This window comes from Chelonoidis abingdonii, chromosome 2, assembly GCF_003597395.2.
Source record: "Chelonoidis abingdonii isolate Lonesome George chromosome 2, CheloAbing_2.0, whole genome shotgun sequence".
NCBI classification, from domain to species: Eukaryota; Metazoa; Chordata; order Testudines; family Testudinidae; genus Chelonoidis; species Chelonoidis abingdonii.
In genome coordinates, this window is record NC_133770.1 from 89,738,412 (window position 1) to 89,756,624 (window position 18,213).

General features: G+C 42.6%; 1 protein-coding gene across 1 annotated transcript; it reads right to left on the reverse strand.

Annotated features, from left to right (window-relative positions):
- Positions 1-14,449: 14,449 nt before the first annotated feature.
- On the reverse strand, positions 14,450-14,866 carry LOC116835699 (histone H2A type 2-C-like). Its single transcript, XM_032798746.1, has one exon. The coding sequence runs from the start codon at positions 14,864-14,866 to the stop codon at positions 14,477-14,479; it is 390 nt and encodes a 129-aa protein (XP_032654637.1). The 3' UTR covers positions 14,450-14,476.
- Positions 14,867-18,213: the final 3,347 nt, after the last annotated feature.

Sequence of the window (18,213 nt, forward strand, 5' to 3'; positions counted from 1 at the left end):
CACCCCCCTCTTTTGAAAAGCACGTTGCAGCCACATGAACGCTGGGATAGCTGCCCACAATGCACCACTCCCAACAGCGCTGCAAATGCTGCAAATGTGGCCACACTGCAGCGCTGGTAGCTGTCAGTGTGGACACACTGCAGCGCTGTTCCTACACAGCTGTACAACCACAGCTGTAACTCCCAGCGCTGCACATTTCCAAGTGTAGCCAATCCCATAGCTTTGTATGTGAAGGCTTTCTAATCCTTGTTAACTGCATTTGAATGATTGCTTGAATGTAATTATTTTAAGGAATCAATATTGGAAAAAAAAAAGAATTCTTCTAAAAATAGTTGCAAGAAAACCCAATGCATGGATCAGAGGAAATCCTAGTTCCTCTTTGCATCTTTCAGTGTCTTCTTTTGAATTTCACAGTTACAAGGCAAAAGTAAGGGAGAATAATACTGATGGAAACGTGGTTATGTCATAGTGTGACCAATCTGTAGCAGGCTTAGATTACCAAGTAACAGATCCTATCTCTCACCAATTATTGCTTATATGGCAGAACTAGAGATGGTTTCCACAAATCCAAAGTGGATATTATCCTATTTTATCCAGGCCTACAATAATGTAGACAGTATCTATTTACCATGAAGGGGAGAAGGAAGATGTTCCCACTGTACAGATGTTCCTGTTCCCAGGAGGAGGCATTACTTTGTACTTTTGTATTATAAGATTTTTTTTTGGTTGTTGATTTTGCTTTTATTTTGTTTTAAAATTCATTTAAGCTCAGGGTTTTCCAAACCTCTGGTACTTCTCTGATGCTTCCTTGAAGATACATTCTTCAGTGCCCTGCCTGGCAGGAAAGGTAACACAAGTCTAGAGTTTTTCTCTCATCTCAGTTTGTTGCCTCTGCTTTAGTGCCACTTATCTACAGTCACTTACTTCCATGCCAGGTCGTTAAGGATCAGAAATTGGGATTGGAATCTTTAATGTCTTTTTCTGTGGTTGCCTAGAAGACTGGGCAGCAAAGGTGCAGACATGTAATGCTCTGCTGACCACTGAATTGCTCTTGAAGAACTGTGAGCATCACCTATGCAATATTCCTAATGCCAGCTGGCATGGGAAACAGCAGTCCCTTCCCAGGATCAAAACAAAGTCTTTTGTATGGCTGCCAGCCTGTTCTCTGATGCTTGACCATCAGGTCAGCCTCACAGTGTTTTCACTAGTTTGTGTTTAGAGTTTGAGATGCACAGCAAAATAAAAACTGCCAAGAAGCAACATCTTTGTGGGATTTTTCTATCATCGGACTGTTGGGGTGTGGCCCCTTTGCGGTAACTTGTTTAATTTACATTATATACCCCCGTCTCTGAACCCAGTTGCCAAAAAGCATGCAGGGAATCCCCTCTCCTAGAAATCTCAGCTAAGACACCAATGTCTGGTTTCTAGGGAACAACTCTTTCCCCCCGATATTGACTCTGGTTACAGGGATTAAGGCAGAAAGAACACTGTCCAGCTACTTACAACAGCTCCCACTAAAGAAATAACACATCACAAAACAAGTGTAGCATTTCTTCAAAGACTGAAAAGTGCTCACAAGCTAAGAAAAAGAACGCGTACAGCTGTGTAGCCATGCCGTCTGGGGAGTCCCACCAAAACAGAGGAATTAAATCCCCATAGGACCTAGGTACACTCCAGCAAGATTGACCTAAATTCTGCAGCAAAGCCCATTGGTTTCTGCAGGCCTTTGGGGTGGCAGGCTAGAAATCGTGCAGTAGCTTCTGGTAAATCCATATATGGACCTGTGTACTGAATTAACTGAAAGAGTGAAATACCCCCCCATCTCAGCCCCCCCCCCCCTTTTCCCCCTGTGCAGAAGTCAAGCGCAAGGGCTCTGAACTACCTGATGAGACTTCTGCACTGAAGGGGCTTACATGGGACACAGGTGGTGCATAAAGCTTTATGCTGGCCCTCAGAACAGTAGTATGTTTTGCTCCTAGTGAATAGTGTGGTCTGTTTTCAGTTAGTTACACAGTTGGATGTTAAGTAGTATGTTGTTATACCTCCCCACATTTTCAGTGGGCTGGAGAAATGTAAACAGAAACTCCAAAACTGGACTTCGGAAATTATTAGGGAGAAGATGGCGATTTAGGCAGCAGTTGGGACTTTAAGCCCCTGAGGAGGAGGTTTGGGTTTCTGGCCCTCAGGAAACACTTTATTGCTAGGAGGAGGTGCATCTTCTCTTTTCCTGCTGTTTGACAAGGATGAAGGGGCCCTAACTTCTTTAGGGAGGGTGTAATGTGGTATATCACAGTCCTTCTCTACACTGAGTGCTCAAGTGTGTTTGACGTAAGGCTAATTGATGTGTGTTCTAGCAGTGTAATTTCCCATCATTGTAGACAAGGCCTTAAATGGTCATTATAACATCCCATTGTGATAAATGGGGCTAGCTCACACCTCTCTGTGAGCCATTGTTTCAGGCTGTCTACATGTCCCAGAACACAACTGCATAGACTGAACCCAGCTCAAATTTAGGAGGTTGTTTTTAGGCTAGAAATGTGACTTTAAAAACAGATTAGAGTATGGAGCACAATTCTCTGGCCAGGATAAAAGTCTGTGGCTGTACAGTCATGGAAGTCCCTGCTATTACCTCAGAAGTTAGACTTGGCCCTGTCTTAAAATAGGAGATCATTTAGTATAACTACAAAGTTTTTACTCAGTCAAAAACTCTAGATGGCTTCAATGGGAGTTTTGCCTAAATTAGGTCAGAACAAGGTCTTCTGCCTTTGGCCTCGAGCTTCTAACATTGGTAATGTTTCAGGTGCAGCACCTTTCTTGTGCAATGATAAATAATGTTAAAGCAAAATGAACATTACAAATTTAAATGACAGAAGTTAGAAGATAAAAAAAATTAACAATTTCATTGTAATATTGATTCACTTACATTGCACATATCTTTGTTGTTGTTACTGGGCAGACAGCTAAATATATCTAGGCATATGCACCATGTGCCAAGTAGGTGAGTTAGTCAAACTTTACTGAGTTCATGAGAACTTTAATTCTTTTTATTTCCTGATTTCTGTGAGATTAAGCCTTTCTATATTAAAGGTGACTTGAAAGGTTTCCTTCCAAACTCACTTTTCTTTTGATTAGGTTATCCAGGAATCTGTTTTCTTGTGATTACTGAATTATGAAAACTTTCTGCTGTGAAAATGCTGCTTGGAATACAGAGAGAAAGTGTTTATGGCAGTTAAACTGCTGTTGGAAACAAATGAAAACTCTTGATATTTAAAAACAAACAAACAAAAACCACAAAACAAAACAAAACAAAAAAACCCAGAAAACAACCTCCTCAAAACTTTCACCATCCGCACAAGTTTTTACCTCTCAGTAATAGTAAATGACCAGTTACCAGTTAGTAGATTGACCATTTTTCAACCTTCTTAGAAATGCATTCATGTCAGTGTATGAAAAACTGAAAACAATTCCCAGTTTGTAAGCAGATCAGGAGTAGGAACCACACAAACTAGTTTTACTAGCTGTTCAAGGTTGACACAGCAGATCTCCTTCAACACAGAGGGTGCCAAAGTCACTGCATGCACTGCAGCTTCTCTCCCTGATCTTGAAATTTCTTGCTGAGGGGGCAACTAATGTCATGGCTCGCTGACAGATGGGGAGAGGCAAAGAAATCAGTTGGGGCCCTTAGGCATCTTCCTTGCCTGAGCCTTTTAAGCAGCATTTGGGAATCAGAAACATTTAATATTTCAGTGATTTACACAAATCAGGGAGTCTAGAGCATCTCATCCATATGAGTCACTCTTAAAGGGCACTTGACCTCATTTTCTCTCTCATTATTATGTATTGGAATTGCGTGGCTTGGATAGAATGAATAGTTTGCTCTGTCTCTCTCGTATGTATTAAGGTGAACTGTTATTTCATGTACTGAAAGAATTTGCTCTCCAAAGTCTCCAAGTTATGAGCAAAATATAGCACAGAGTAGAACTCTGTGAGTAAAACTCACTAGAGCAATTACTGTTGTAAATGGTATAATGTGGATTTCCCTTTCCTACAGACAGCATATCCTCCAAGTTGGCAATATTTCTTTCATTCAGCCTCCCTTGCATTAGACTTCTAGTGTAATTAAACTAGATCATTTGGGGACACCCATTGGCAACAACTGTCATGCTAACTTGATCTTTACAATGGAATTTGATATTCCTACTAGTGATGTAAAAATGTGGACTGTGCAGTGGGCTGAGCTGCAAGTTAATCACTGCAATATCAAGACACTAGGATTCACTCTGTGTGTGTCTTCCTCTTCCCTTTGCTCTAGAAGCATTCAGTGCATTAAGGAACTCAGTGTTGATATAAAAAGACTCAGAAATTCATAGCTAACTGGTATTTATTAAGCTTCTAGCACATTGGTGCTAAGTTAAATTGACCTCCTTGAGGCAGAAAAGCACAAAATGGACATAAGCAGCTACTTAGAATGTATAATTTTGTAACAACATGCTGTCATATTAAAGTATCAAGTTAAAATTTGATTTACGTTCTGAGCTTTTGCTATTGCTAAAAGTCTATATCAGAACGAAAGTCCAGGGGCTTGAGATGGAGCTCTATGGTATCTTAGCAAGTTGGCATTAATAAAGCTGGGTGCCATTTTTTGGACAAATTTTTTTCCACTGAAAAATACTTATTCAGATCCACTGAAATATTTCCCAAATTCATGTTGAATTTGCTTCATCTCCTGAAAAATTCAAAACATTTTGATGTTTCACAAACAACTTTTGACATTTTTGAAACAAAGTGTTTCAACTTTTCATTTTAAAATGATTTTTTGTTTTGAATGAATACTTCCATTTTATGTAAAAAAGGTAAAAGAAACCCCTCCAATAAAATGAACCTTTTTGCCCAAAAATTCGTTTTGAGGCAATGAAATTTTTGTTTTCAATTTATCAACCGCTGAACTGAAAAATTGATTGTTTGTGCTGCTCTAAGTTCAGTAAAACACAAAACCATATTTCCCTATCAGCACATTGAGTTATTGGAATTGTAGTTTAAGCCCTTTTTCACTCCTGTGACTGAGCTCCTTTGGAGGACTACATGTTCCATAGTGCAATGTGGCTTTCCTTCTGACCAATCTTTGCATGCTCCTTCATGGGGGTTGCATGACTCTGGGTGCATCATAGATGATGTCGTCTGGCTAGGCAGTATGGAGAAGACTAAAGTGCTCCATCAGCCTGCTTCAGGCCTTGTGCATGACCCACCACAAATCACCATAGAGGGGCAGACTTTCTGCTATGACAGTAGCCAACTTTCTCAAAATGCAAAAATCGACAATGAGATCCAGCACAGGATCCAGTGTGCAAGTGCTTCCTTTGGGAAATTGCTCCGACGTGTTTTCACGAACTGTGACCTATGGAAGGACAGCAAGATCCAGGTCTATAAGATAATTGTTTTTCCTACACTCCTTTATGGATGTGAAACCTGGGTGACCTATCAACAGCACCTCAACAATCTGGAGAGGTACCACCAAGGATGCCTCCAGAAGATTCTTTGCATGAAGCGGAAAGATCACTGGACTACCCCCAGCATCCTCACTGAAGCCAATGTCACCAGCATTGAAGGAATGATCTTTATGCACAGCTCCACTGGGCTGGACATTGTGTGCCGATGCCAGACTCATGCCTCCCAAAACAAATCCTCTACTCTCAGCTCGCCCATGGTCAGAGATCCCCTGATGGTCAAAGGAAATGCTACAAAGACACATTGAAAGTGTATCTCAGGAAAACTGTGGACATCACAAGCTGGGATGAGCTCCTTTGGATGACTACATTTTTCTCCCAGTAGGCAGCTGACGCACCAGGAAATGTCTCTGCCTACTGCGGGAGGATCTCTGGTTCCAGGATTGGACTCCTTCGTGATCTCAGGACCCATATGTAAATCTGTGGTAGAGATCATCCTTGAATCGAGGGATCGCCAGTGATAATGAGTCTGGTTGGGAAGCTTGGCCCAAAGGGGATAATGAGAGTATCAGGCTCTTGAACTACAGCTCTCGAGGCAGTAAATACTCTACAATAGGAAAATTTTGAATTTTGCTCAGCTCTACCCTTTGTCTGTAAAGGGTCAAGTAGTTAGGGTGACCAGAAAGCAAGTGTGAAAAATTGGGACACTTTTTTGGGGGGGAAGGGGATAGTTATATATATTAGGGGCTTTGTCAGATATATATATATATCTGACAAGGCCCCTAATATCGGCAGGGGTGATGAGTTATGTGGGCCCGTGGTTCCCGGGCTGCAGCAATATGCAGGGCCCGGCTCCACCAATGTTTGGGGCTGGGTCTCTCCCCTGGCCCCACCTGCTGCTCCAGCACGCCTCCCCCGGAGTGTCCCTGCCTCAAGCTGGCAACTGCCCCCTGCAGCTCTGTGCTGTTCCACTCTGCTGGCTCCCAGCATCAACTGCCTCCACAGGGTCCTAGTGCCCTCTATTCTCTCCCCAACTAGTGCCAGGGCAGGCTGACCCTGCCCTTCTGCCTCAGACCTTCTCTTTTCCGGCAGCATGCTCCATCAACACAGCCCTCCCCACCCGCAATCACTGCTCCTGCCCCACACTGAGCAAGGGACAGCCCTATCCCTAGTGAGGCTACAGTGAGGGGCAGCAGCAGGGGAGGAGGTGCATATGTGATGGCAGCCCCGCCGGCACTCATCACAGGGAAGGCGAGGGGGCTTCCTGCATCTGAGAGGGGCCCTAGGAGCATGTTCAGTGACAGTGGTACGAGGTGAGTGTGCTGCTGGGAGGGAGAGGGGGCCCCTCCCCTGGAGCTCGCTGCTGCCAGTGGGGGGAGAGCTGGGGCAGAGTCCTGCCCCCTGGGACAGCCTGTCTGCACCCCAAACTCCTCATCCCCAGCTCTGCCCCACCCCAGAGCCTGCACCCCCAGCCAGAGCCCTCACCCCATGCATCTTAATCCTCTGCCCCATCCCTGAGCCCCCTCCTGCATTGTGAACCCCTCATCCCTGGCCCCAGCCCTCACCCCTGCACCCCAATCCTCTGCCTGAGCCCCTCCCCACCGCAATATATATTTAAGGCAGGTGTGGGGAGGCAGGACTTGGACCTGTTCTGGGCACCACTCAAAATTATACAAACCTGCTCCCCCTGAATATCGAGACGTCTGGTCACCCTATAAGTAGTGTGACTACTGGCTGCTATCCCATGAGACAATACCAACTTAACAGCACAATTGCTTTTCCTAACAAAACTCTTTTTGTAGCACCTGAAGATGGATATATTTAGGAGAAAGAGTTCTATAGAATCATATTTTCTTCTGCTTCATACCATATAGTCAAGTGCATAATAGCAGCCAGGAACTCCATCATGGTCCTCTGAGTCAGATAAGAACTGATTGTTAGGTGCTCTGTGTCTCACCTTGGGCAATTAACTGTCTGGGCTTATTCTGATCTGACTAGTAAATGACCACACCACTGATTTTTAATTGTCCATTATACTAGAAGTGGACCCCTGGAGAATGCAAAGGCTGAGATTATTTAGTCTAGAAAGGAGAAATGTTGAGAGGATTTAATTGAAGCTCTTAAAAGCTATAAAGAATAGAATGAAACAGAACAGTTGCTACCTTTTGCCTTCCTGGCAAGATGCAATAAAAATAAAAAACCCTACGGACAGAGCTGTGCAGAGGATGGAAGTTTCATTTTGCGAGGTATGTTGAAGGTTGTCTTTGTTACGAACAGGAATGAATATTGAAACTTTCAAAATTCTCAGCAAAGGAGAAAAAATCATTTTGGAATCTACCAAAATGTTTCCTTTAAAATTTGATTTTGCTGCATTCTATTATAATGCAAAATTTTAAAAAAATCAAAATGTTCTGAAAAAGTCAAACCAGTATGCTTTGACAGCATTTTTTTCATGGTTTTCTTTCAGAACAAAATTCTGGCAAGATCGACTCAATTGCATGAAGCATTTCTATGGAACTATATATTCTGACAAAACATGGTCTCTGTCAAAGTTTCTCCAATCAGCTCCATTTATGGGCCAAATCTTGAGAGTTGCTGAGCATCTGCAGTTTCCAAGCTATAGCAACTGAAGGCTGCAACATTTGGCCCATATCGACTATGGACTCTTGAACCAGATTTAGAAACAGTAAAAGAGAATGATACTCTACAAGTTTTGTAGTCACTATGTAGAAGTTTTCATGGGTCATCCAGAAATCCTTGCTCAAGACCCATGGAGATCAGTGACAAAGACCTGGATCCACAAAGGGACATGAGGTATTGAAGTGCTCAGCTTTGCAATGCCTAACTGTTAGGTGCCTAAAAAATCACTGGAATCCCCAAAGTCTGAGTCAGGTGTTCAGGCTCCCCATACAGTGCATGGGGAGAGGGAGGCAACTAAGAATGGGATTCACAAAAGCCAGCATGCTAGCCAATAGCAGATGCTGACAATAGGTTTCCTAAGCCCTGCCCCTCTCTGGGACTTGGATATCTAAGTCTGGGCTGGAAGAAGGTGCCTTCCTCTGTTTGGGATCCACAGCCATGGATCCTCTCCTGGAGCTAGGCACCTAAGTTGTTTGCTTGTTTTTTCCAAGAAATGCCAGAGGTCTTGGTGATGGTGCTGCCTTCCTTATAACTTTTAGTCCGGTGTTAGCACACTCACTCCAGGTGTGGGAGACCCAGGTTCAGTTCTCTCCTCTTCTGATATTGAGCAAGGATTTGAACAAGGGTCACCCACCTCTCTGGAGAGTGCCTTAAACACTGAGCCATGGGATATTCTGGTGTGGGGCTCCCTCCATCTGTCTCGTTGAAGCTGTTCCACTTTGGATAAATAACTAGCCATTGAAACAGGGAGGCTAAAGCCTGAGGTCTCCCACCTCCCAGGTGAGTGCCATAACCACCAGCTGTAGAGTCATTCTCACCCCATCACTGGGTCCAATGACTATGAGGGGGCAGCTGAGTAAGGGTTTTGATGATCTCAGTGGTGCCTGAATGTTGGGCAGAGTGCCTAAGTCCCACTGTGGATCTGTGTCAAAGCTGCTAGTGATAGAAGAGAGCGCAGGACTGGGACTTCAGGTTTTTCCTCCCCATGTACTCAGGCAAATTCTCTTTAGCTTCATTAATCAGTGCCCAATAGTGAGTTATTTTACTCTGTGGAGTTGTCTTTGTGTTTAAAAAAACAACAACAAAAAACAGTAACAAATTCAGCCTTTGGCACTGCCACTGATTTCTATTGACAAGTGCACTTGTTACTGTTGTACGTCCTTAAGAAGTTTCCTTGTTAAAGGCTGAAGGTTAACAACTGAACCCAGATTGTCTCCAGTGAATGAAGCGCAATTCTCTTGAGATTATTGAAAGCAATCTGCTCCAATGTAGCTAATTAGAGTAAAGAATACAAAATGTCAGGCTGGGCCACCACCATCTCTTGTATTCTCAATTATGTTATGCATTTCCTTCCTGCAATTTTGTGAAATCATTTAGTTCAGTCTATCTCCTTTTCCCTTTTGGAAAAGAAAAGCTTTCCTGAAAATGGAAACTCATGCACAACAGCAATAAGGCAGGTCTGATATTGCTGGTAGTGTAATGTGCTGGGTAGATACCATCAGATTCAAGGTCCCCCTCTATGAGTGGATTAATGGGTATTAGCTGACTCCGAGATGACTCGAAGAATGTTGAAAATACCATTTATGTAATGAAGGATTACCTAGCTGGGATCTGTAATGCTGATGAATTGAGTTTATTTTCTGTCTGTTTGTATTTTTTAAAAAGTCATGTTTGTCTCACAATCAAAGATCCTTTGTTTCGCATAACTTAAGAGAGGAACTGTTGAGGGACCATTTTTGTCATGTATAATTCCATACAAGAGACGATTGCTTCTTCATCATGTAGAAGAAATAGGCATGAGCTGCAAAGTTCAGATCTTGACTTTGAATATCCTAAAGTTTAGGGACATTTGGACCAAACTTTTGGGTTAGCCACTACTCCACAGAAACAGCTAACTTTAGACACCCACATCTGAAAATGTTGCCCTAAACTTTTAAAGTGGCATTGTGTTGAAAAAGTTAATATGTGAAATATAAAAATATACTTACCTGTGTTTGTTTGAAATCCGTCAGTCAAGATCTCTGACTCTCTACAGGAAAGATCCTTATTTTATATTCCTCCTTCCACATCCCCATCCTTCGGATTTAAGGTGGAGTTTCAGCAGTCCCTGGGAAAGACTTCTCAAGGTAGGGTCATTGCCAGTGTATTCAGGAGCAACTTTGTGTATCTCAAAAGATTTGTGCCCATTTATACCAGCAGTAAAGGTCAGGATGAAGTATATGTCAGCAGGGGATAAAGCACAAACATGCAGAGGAGATTAGATGAATATGGAATCTGGCCATCTTTGAGAAACACTGCGAAATTTTTCTATTTGACAAAGCCTTTCCATCATAACACCAACCACCTATTTCCCCCATAATCCCTAGCCAAGAACCTGGTATAGGAGAAGAGGCAGAGATTCCACTGAAGTTCACAGTTCATGATACTTTATTTGACTCATATACTATAGTTATGGGCAGGAAACACAATACCCACAGACAGAGTGAATTTGCCCTCCATTAGTTTGTTTGACAGTTTCATAATGACTTGTTCCCTACTTCCCATGTTCTGTTTCGTCTTCATAACTATATCATCAAAATGTTTCAAATTCACTTGAAAAGAAGGTTCTAAATTTTAAAACAGATACCAAAATCCATATGTTTTTAAAAAGCAGTACAGAATATAGAGGGAAAAATATCGCCAACTGCTTGATCCTGCTTTTCTTGACACTAGACAGGTGAAAGTAAGAGTAATTAATCAATGTGAACTTTCCAAATGTATCATCGTTAAAATACACCTGTGCCAAACAATTTTGTGCTGATCCTGTGTAAAAGTGTGCAGTGTGTTCATTAACCATGAATACTTCTCATGCCTCATCTGTGGGGAAAAGGCCAAGAAGTGGGAGTTGCTCTGATTCATGCTGAGCCACTGCTGTATAACCTTGGCTAAAGATCTATTATGTAGCTATTCTCTTTTTCCAGTCTGTATAACTTTTTAATGTGAGTGGGAGCTATCCGTGAGCAGTGCTGCTCTTCTCCCAGCCTTATGTACTTCTCTGTTTCTGCATATGTATTTTTAAAAGATTTTGATAGAAGGTAGTTTGAGATGGCATTCCATAGCCAGAGCCCAAAATTAAGCTTGATCCACTATCTGCAATTTGGCCCAAATCCTCTTTTCCAATGTCTATCTCAAGTAACTCAGCCAGATGCTGGGGAACTCTGTGGGCTGAATACCTCAGCACTTGACTGCAGTGGGAATCTGTATCACTAGCTGTTGTGGAGCAGGCTCTGTAATGCTCGGGGTGTGGGTACCCCAAATGTGTACAGGCTGCTGCCAGCCAGTTATCTGAGATAGCCTTTCCCCTCTGACTGTGGCCTTAGAGGTCCTCTCTTGTGATTTATTGTTGGTGCTCAGAGCTCTGCTTTCCATGTTCATTACCAAGGTTTCTTCAATACAGGGCCTTGTCTGTGGGACTTGTGGATTGGCAAATGTAGCCAGAGTCCAAGTGTGGTGATGGATGTTCAGTGTATTAGCATAAAAGCTTCTGGTTCATTTGTTTAATCAAGCCTATAATCCAATGTATTTTGTTTTGTTTGTTGGTTGCCAACCAAGGCTGAGAGTCCCTGGGCATATGGTGAGGCACTGATTCACTGATTTTTATTGTTAAGGTATAGGCTGACTCAGATATTTTGTATTTGTTTTATGAAATGTAAAATTTACTAGGTTATGAATATCGGATAAAATCTAGATGCTGCATCAGCATCATACATAGCTAATAAAATAAAGTTATTGTATCAAGTGGAATATTCCAAAGCAAGATTGTTTTAGCATATACACTGTAGAAATGTTACAGGTACAATATCCCTGCAGCGCCTGTAGTCAGGGATTTATAGGATCTGTGAAATCCTGCAGAGAATCCAGGAAAATCTGCATTACAAATTACAATACATGTCTCCCACAGGTCCTGCACTTTTCAGCTGTCTCAATTGTAGCTTATTTGTTGGAAATGGGTATATTATATTTTCAATTTCTCGTGACTCAGAAGTAGTTCTTAACAGCTATTTTGGATGCCTCCAATTTTGTAAGATTGTCAAAATAAAATATCTTGAATGTTATTTGTATAAGTTGCACCTTTGAATATCACCAGCCACCTGGCAGTAGCTGCATCAGTTGAAATACAAGGAGCTGTTGATGATTTTAAAAAACAACCAGGGCAATTAACAGAACAGGGTAATGTGAACAATGCTGAGAATTTCCTACACAGTTTGATAGCATGAGTGCTCTGCTTGAATGGCAGCTTGAGGTATCACAGACCCTGTTTATGAACTACCCAGTACCATAATATAAACAAGGATGGAGAGTAATGGATAAGCCTCAAAAAGTTAAGAGGTGTGGAATCAAATCACTGGTGCAGTGAGGTGTAACTGATACCTTCCTCTGCCAGTTGATCTCGCACCCCAGAGGCCATCCACCCTGATAGAGGGCAGGCAGAATTTTATTCCCACCAGGGGTTCCTTTGCCAGCTCTCACAATTCTTTGGAAATTCTCATGATATTTACTGTTTATTTGTAAAGCCTCATCTCTTAGAGCAAAGTGCTGTGTAAGAATCTCATTTTTTTTAAAGCTAAGTTTCTAACCTACTGATTTCAGACAAAGGCTTGTAAACGTGAATGCTAAAGGCTCAAAAACCTGAAGGGAACATTTTCCCCAAATGTATTGTTTTTAAAAAAGTCATGATTTTTAAGCCAACCTCATGATTTTTTGGGGTGCCTGACACATGATTAATGCTTGGGTTGGAAAAGGTAGGCTCCATAGGAGCTCCACTGGTGGAAGTTCACAAGCAAAAGCTATGAATTAGGGCCCTGATACTTAGTCCTCAGTGGTTCAGAAGCCAAATCAGCAATCAGTATTACCCAAAAGAGCCACAGGAGTGTTCAATCATTGTTTCACTTACTATACTAACAAGTATTCATATTTAAACAGTATGACAGGGGAAATATTTGTGTATACACACACAAATTAATATATAATATTATTCTCACAACAAAAATGACTGACCAATTATTATTTATATCAGCTACAATTGGTTAACAACATAGTAAAAGCATCTTGATTGGTTAATAACTTAGATCAGCTAATAATTAAATCACACAGTGTTTTAATATCATGTGCTGCAAAGAGCCCCAGGAGACACATTAAAGAGCCACTTTGTGCTCTTGAGTGTCAGTCTGAGTATCACTGAATTAGAGTATCCCCATGCCACCTTGTTCATACCCCTCTCTGGTCTGTGTTGCCCATGTTTTGGGCTGCAGTGGTTACTGGGATAAGGTGCATTGGTGCAAGTCCAGGTTTCCATTAGTGCACTCTATCTACATTGTGGATTTGCACTAGTATATCTACATTAGTGTGAGAACTTCAAGGGCTAAAGGCCAGGCTTATTTTTGGTTCTTGGTTTGGTCTGAATAAGCATGCACACATTCAAATTCTTATCCAAGCTAGCCAGGCCTCTTGGGTCTACAGGACCAGTTCAGAAATCCTGTGAGAAAACAAGTCACTTTTTGCTTCTTGCCGGGCCAGAAATAGCAGGAAAATCGGTACACATGGTGTTTGAACACTTCACTTTGATAATTGGTGGAACCAGGAAGTTCAGAGGCATGAAAAGAAAAAAATGAAAAGTCTTGAACATTGAACAAGAAACTTTATTGAAACAAGATGTTAAAAGATGGCCCAGTACGTCACTATATGGTCACCAGTCTGTTGTGAGTGGACATAACTGATGGGTTCCTATTTGATGGGGTTGGGATGTGGTTTACCACTGTCCAACCACTCTACACCCCAAAACCAGTGTCTGAGATTTTGAGTCCCCCAGTTGCTTATAAGTGGTCCACCAGAGTTCCACCTAGGCTGTGGTTCTCTGAGGTTTATTTTAACTCTTTTGGGGACAATGTGGCAGTAAAGCAAAGAACACAGGCATAGAAAAGGAAATTTTTACCTGTGTTGGCTTTAATCTTAAAGCCCTTGAAGAACTAAAGATTTTTGAAAGTAACACAAGTCCTGAGATGTGCTCTCCCCTCATCTGAGTTCACCCTTTCTGTGAGTCCACGGTTTGTCAGCAGTTCATGTTGGTCAGAGTCTGTCCTGCCTCCTACCATACAGTCCTGCTTACTTGTGGTGATGGTCACAGAACCTGCCCCCTGCACAGAACAGCACCCTGTTTTTAAATGAGGCCTTCATTTCTGAGCCATGTGCTCACACTGAGAAGCTCCAGATCCATGAGTCATGCTTGCTCCCTTTTCAGGCCCCTGAGCAGAAAGACTGTTGTTCCATGAGGATGGGCCATTAGTTGAGACAATCAAAGGCGATGACTCCAGATTCCTTTTGGACTGAAGATTTTTGCTTCTTCCCGATTACCTTCACTTGCTCTTGGCCTTGTGGCTCTCACTTTTCTTGGGCAGCAGCACGGCCTGGATGTTGGGCAGGACACCCCCCTGAGCGATCGTCACTTTCCCCAGGAGTTTATTGAGCTCCTTGTCATTATGGATAGCGAGCTGCAGGTGGTGGGGGATGATTCTGGTTTTCTTGTTGTCCTGAGCAGCGTTGCCGGCTAACTCGAGAATCTCAGCGGTCAGATACTCCAGTACCGCGGCCATATAGACTGGAGCTCCAGCCCCCACCTGCTCAGCATAATTACCTTTGCGGAGCAGCCAATGCACTCGACCCACTGGGAACTGCAGCCCAGCCCGAGAGGAGCGAGACTTTGCCTTGGCTCTCGCTTTACCTCCCTGCTTGCCTTGGCCTGACATTGTCAGTCACAAGAAAAAAAGACTCCAGATTGTAGTCTTGATGGCTCTCTGTGATAGTCCTTCAAGGAGATGTCAAGCAGGGCAGCTGTCTGAAATGCAGCATAGCAGGCTTGCCCCTGGACAAGTTCAGACTAGTGCTCAGCACATAGTACAAAATAGAGTGGGATAAGCCTGAATCAAATTCTGTCTCACACGAAAAACAACATTGTCCCTACAGCTACTCTGTACTTCTTTTTGCTTTATCCTTGAACTTCAGCCTAGGATCTCACCCAGCCCCTTCTGCCTGGCTTCTGGTTACTGTTTGAAAGTCTGGACACATTGGCAGCCTCCATTTTGTAAAACAAACCTCTTTCCAAGTCAGTCCTTTAGAGCTGAGGTTTTAATGACCACTTTTAGCAGTACTTATTTCACAGATAAAAATTTGTTAATGAAAGCAAAAGTTATTGTATTAAAACACATTTTCTCCAAAGGGGAGGGAATTGAGACACCATCTGTCCTGCTCTTGGCTCCCATCCAGAGCCTTCAGACGAAAGCCAAATTAACAGCAGCATTCCTCCCCCACAGTTCTCTCTTGTAGCCTTGCACAGAATCTTTGGGAGAAAATACCACCTCTGCAAAGACATCTAAGAGATTTTTTAAAAAAATGTATAACTAGAATAGCTAATTCACCTTATAAAGCTCTACTTCACCTAGTATTATTATCTGCCCAATTTAAAGTTATCTTAGGGTTTTACATTGGCACCCATTGCTCTAGTATCTTAGCACTGTCTTATTAAAATAAATAACAATAGGGAAGACCCCGTTGGACTTTCTGGAGTCTCTGGGTCGCCTCACTTTTTGGGGTATAAAACAGAATTCTGCTTGATTTCTGTTTGGTTAATTTGTATTTTATTTTTGGGGGGAGTTATTTGGATGAATGGAGGTGTCAGTGTTGTGCCAGGGCTTGTCTGAGGGGAGGTTTTGTAGCATTTTTTATGCTAGACTCTGGATTCTCCTAATCCCCTCTGGAGGATAAGTTTTTATAGAGAGATCTACTTGACCAAGCATGCGATATCCCATCTATCATGCATTTCAGGCTTTGTGATTGGCATCCACAGAAGTGCAACTGTCTAGGTGGTTTATAGATTTCATTCCGTCTTCAGTGCAGCAGGGGCTTCATCTGTTAGTTGATCTGAAGATTAGGACCAAACTCTTGAACCAGAATGTGAAAATGACACTAGAGATAAGACCTAGCCATGAAGTACTATCCTCTCCTCTGGAGAAAGTCGTTAGTATCAGCGGGTTTATAGATTAGCAGGATATCCAGGTTAGTATCTGTGATTTACATAAAAGATTTTGTTTTAAATTGGCCTTAATCTTGCTAAGGAATGGAATAATTCCTCCATCTCTGGATTTTTCTTTTATCACTGGGCCTGGGCCTGTTGTGAAGAGATTGGAGGGAGAAGGAGAGAGCTAACATTAGGCTTGTGGTATCATTAGGCAGCCAGGGTTGGGTGATGCTGTGTAGGCAAGATGTTGATGATAAGATTATGGATGGTGCAGAGGTTTATGGAACACAGAACTTTCATTGATCAGCGTAAAGCTGAGGTTCTGGTGTCTGTCTGTTTCAGGCTACTCTGAAAGAGCTGTTTGCTGAATGCACCACACTGGATGCCTCTGTCTTATGATCATCTTTCCAGACATTGTGTGACATTTCCTAAGGTTTATTTTTTCCTGTTCTAACTTAGGGAGGGACATGTGGATGGTCTATATATCATGCAATGCTGGTGGGCTAGAGGTGCTTTGGGTACCCACAGAGGTGCATGACTACTCAGCAATGATTGCAGATTGAATTAAGGAGAGTTGTAGGAGAAGTTTTGACAGTCCATCAGTTGTGTGCGGTATAGCAGGTGGGTGTGACACACTGGGCAGTGTGCTGTGGGAAAGGCCAAAGCATGGAAAGTAGAGTAACAAGTCAGAGGCAGTAAGGGTGAATGGGAGAATACTGGGAGATGCTGCCTGCATCTTGAGGTGGTGCTGGTAATGGAGAAAAGGCCCTTCTCTTCTTCCTGGTGGGAGGAGTCAGCTGGCGGGAGGGAGGCCGAGGTGCTGCTTCCTGCGTTCATGTTCAAAACTCTCATACCCCAGAAGCGTTGAGAGGGAGGGAGGCAGGCAGTGTTCCTCTGTCTGTCTTGTGGAGGGTGGGTTGTTCTGTCTGCCTCTGTATACCTACATTCGATAGATCTCTGTACATATTTCATAAGAACATAAGAATGGCCGTACCGGGTCAGACCAAAGGTCCATTCAGCCCAGTATCTGTTCTACCGACAGTGGCCAATGCCAGGTGCCCCAGAGGGAGTGAACCTAACAGGCAATGATCAAGTGATCACTCGCCTGCCATCCATCTCCATCCTCTGACAAACAGAGGCTAGAGACACCATTCCTTACCCATCCTGGCTAATAGCCATTTTTGGACTTCACCACCATGAATTTATCCAGTTCTCTTTTAAACACTGTTATAGTCCTAGCCTTCACAACCTCCTTAGGTAAGGAGTTCCACCTCACCCCTTCAAATGTGATTCTGCTCTGAAAAGTAACACTGCACAAATGGGATTGTGGGGTTTCATGTATTTTATGCCTCCAGGAGTCCAGATTGGATTTACTAAATTTAAAAGTAAAAATATGGCTTCTCAAATGCTACTCTGGCAAACTCAGTCTGGCATCTCCAAGACAAGCTGAGTTGTCTCCTTCCTATGTACGAACCCCAGAAATAAAGATGCTGCTACAGGAATTTCTGTAACAGCTCTGCTCATGGTGTATGAGCCAAACTGGAATAGAATTGAAGTCTCTCTCCCATAGTTGTATCTTATCTGTAGTGCTCAGGGGGTTGGCTCTAGGTACAAAGTAGTAAAAACTTACTTTTGTAAAAATGACTACCAAGTACAAGTCTAAATTTATTTAATTATTAAGATTCCTTCAGAAGATACTTATGGGAGCACTATGGAAATGTAAGTGCAACTACAGTTTTACCTATTGACTTTTTACCGTAACTGCACCATCAAGATCCGCTAAGGAGTAAGCACTGCACCAAGTAACAAAGCTGACTCATCAGTTTTTTGTGTTTTTTTTTCTGTAAGAGCTACCCATCTAAAATAGTGCTGCAGAACTTCCCATGGCAGCAGCCTGACATTCTTACTTTACTGTCAAAAATAAGTCTCTTAAGCTCCAGAGAAAGATTGACTGAAGTAAATGCTGGTCCTCAACAAATGTCCCAAAGAGGCAGACTCCTAAGACCTTCTCAGCTTACCAGGGCTTTAACACTACTAATATTTACTATTACTATTTACTACTAATAAATACTTATTTAT

What these genes read in the sequence shown, in the direction of transcription:
- LOC116835699 (XM_032798746.1), bottom strand. Translation starts at nt 14,866, where the DNA reads ATGTCAGGCCAAGGCAAGCAGGGAGGTAAAGCGAGAGCCAAGGCAAAG.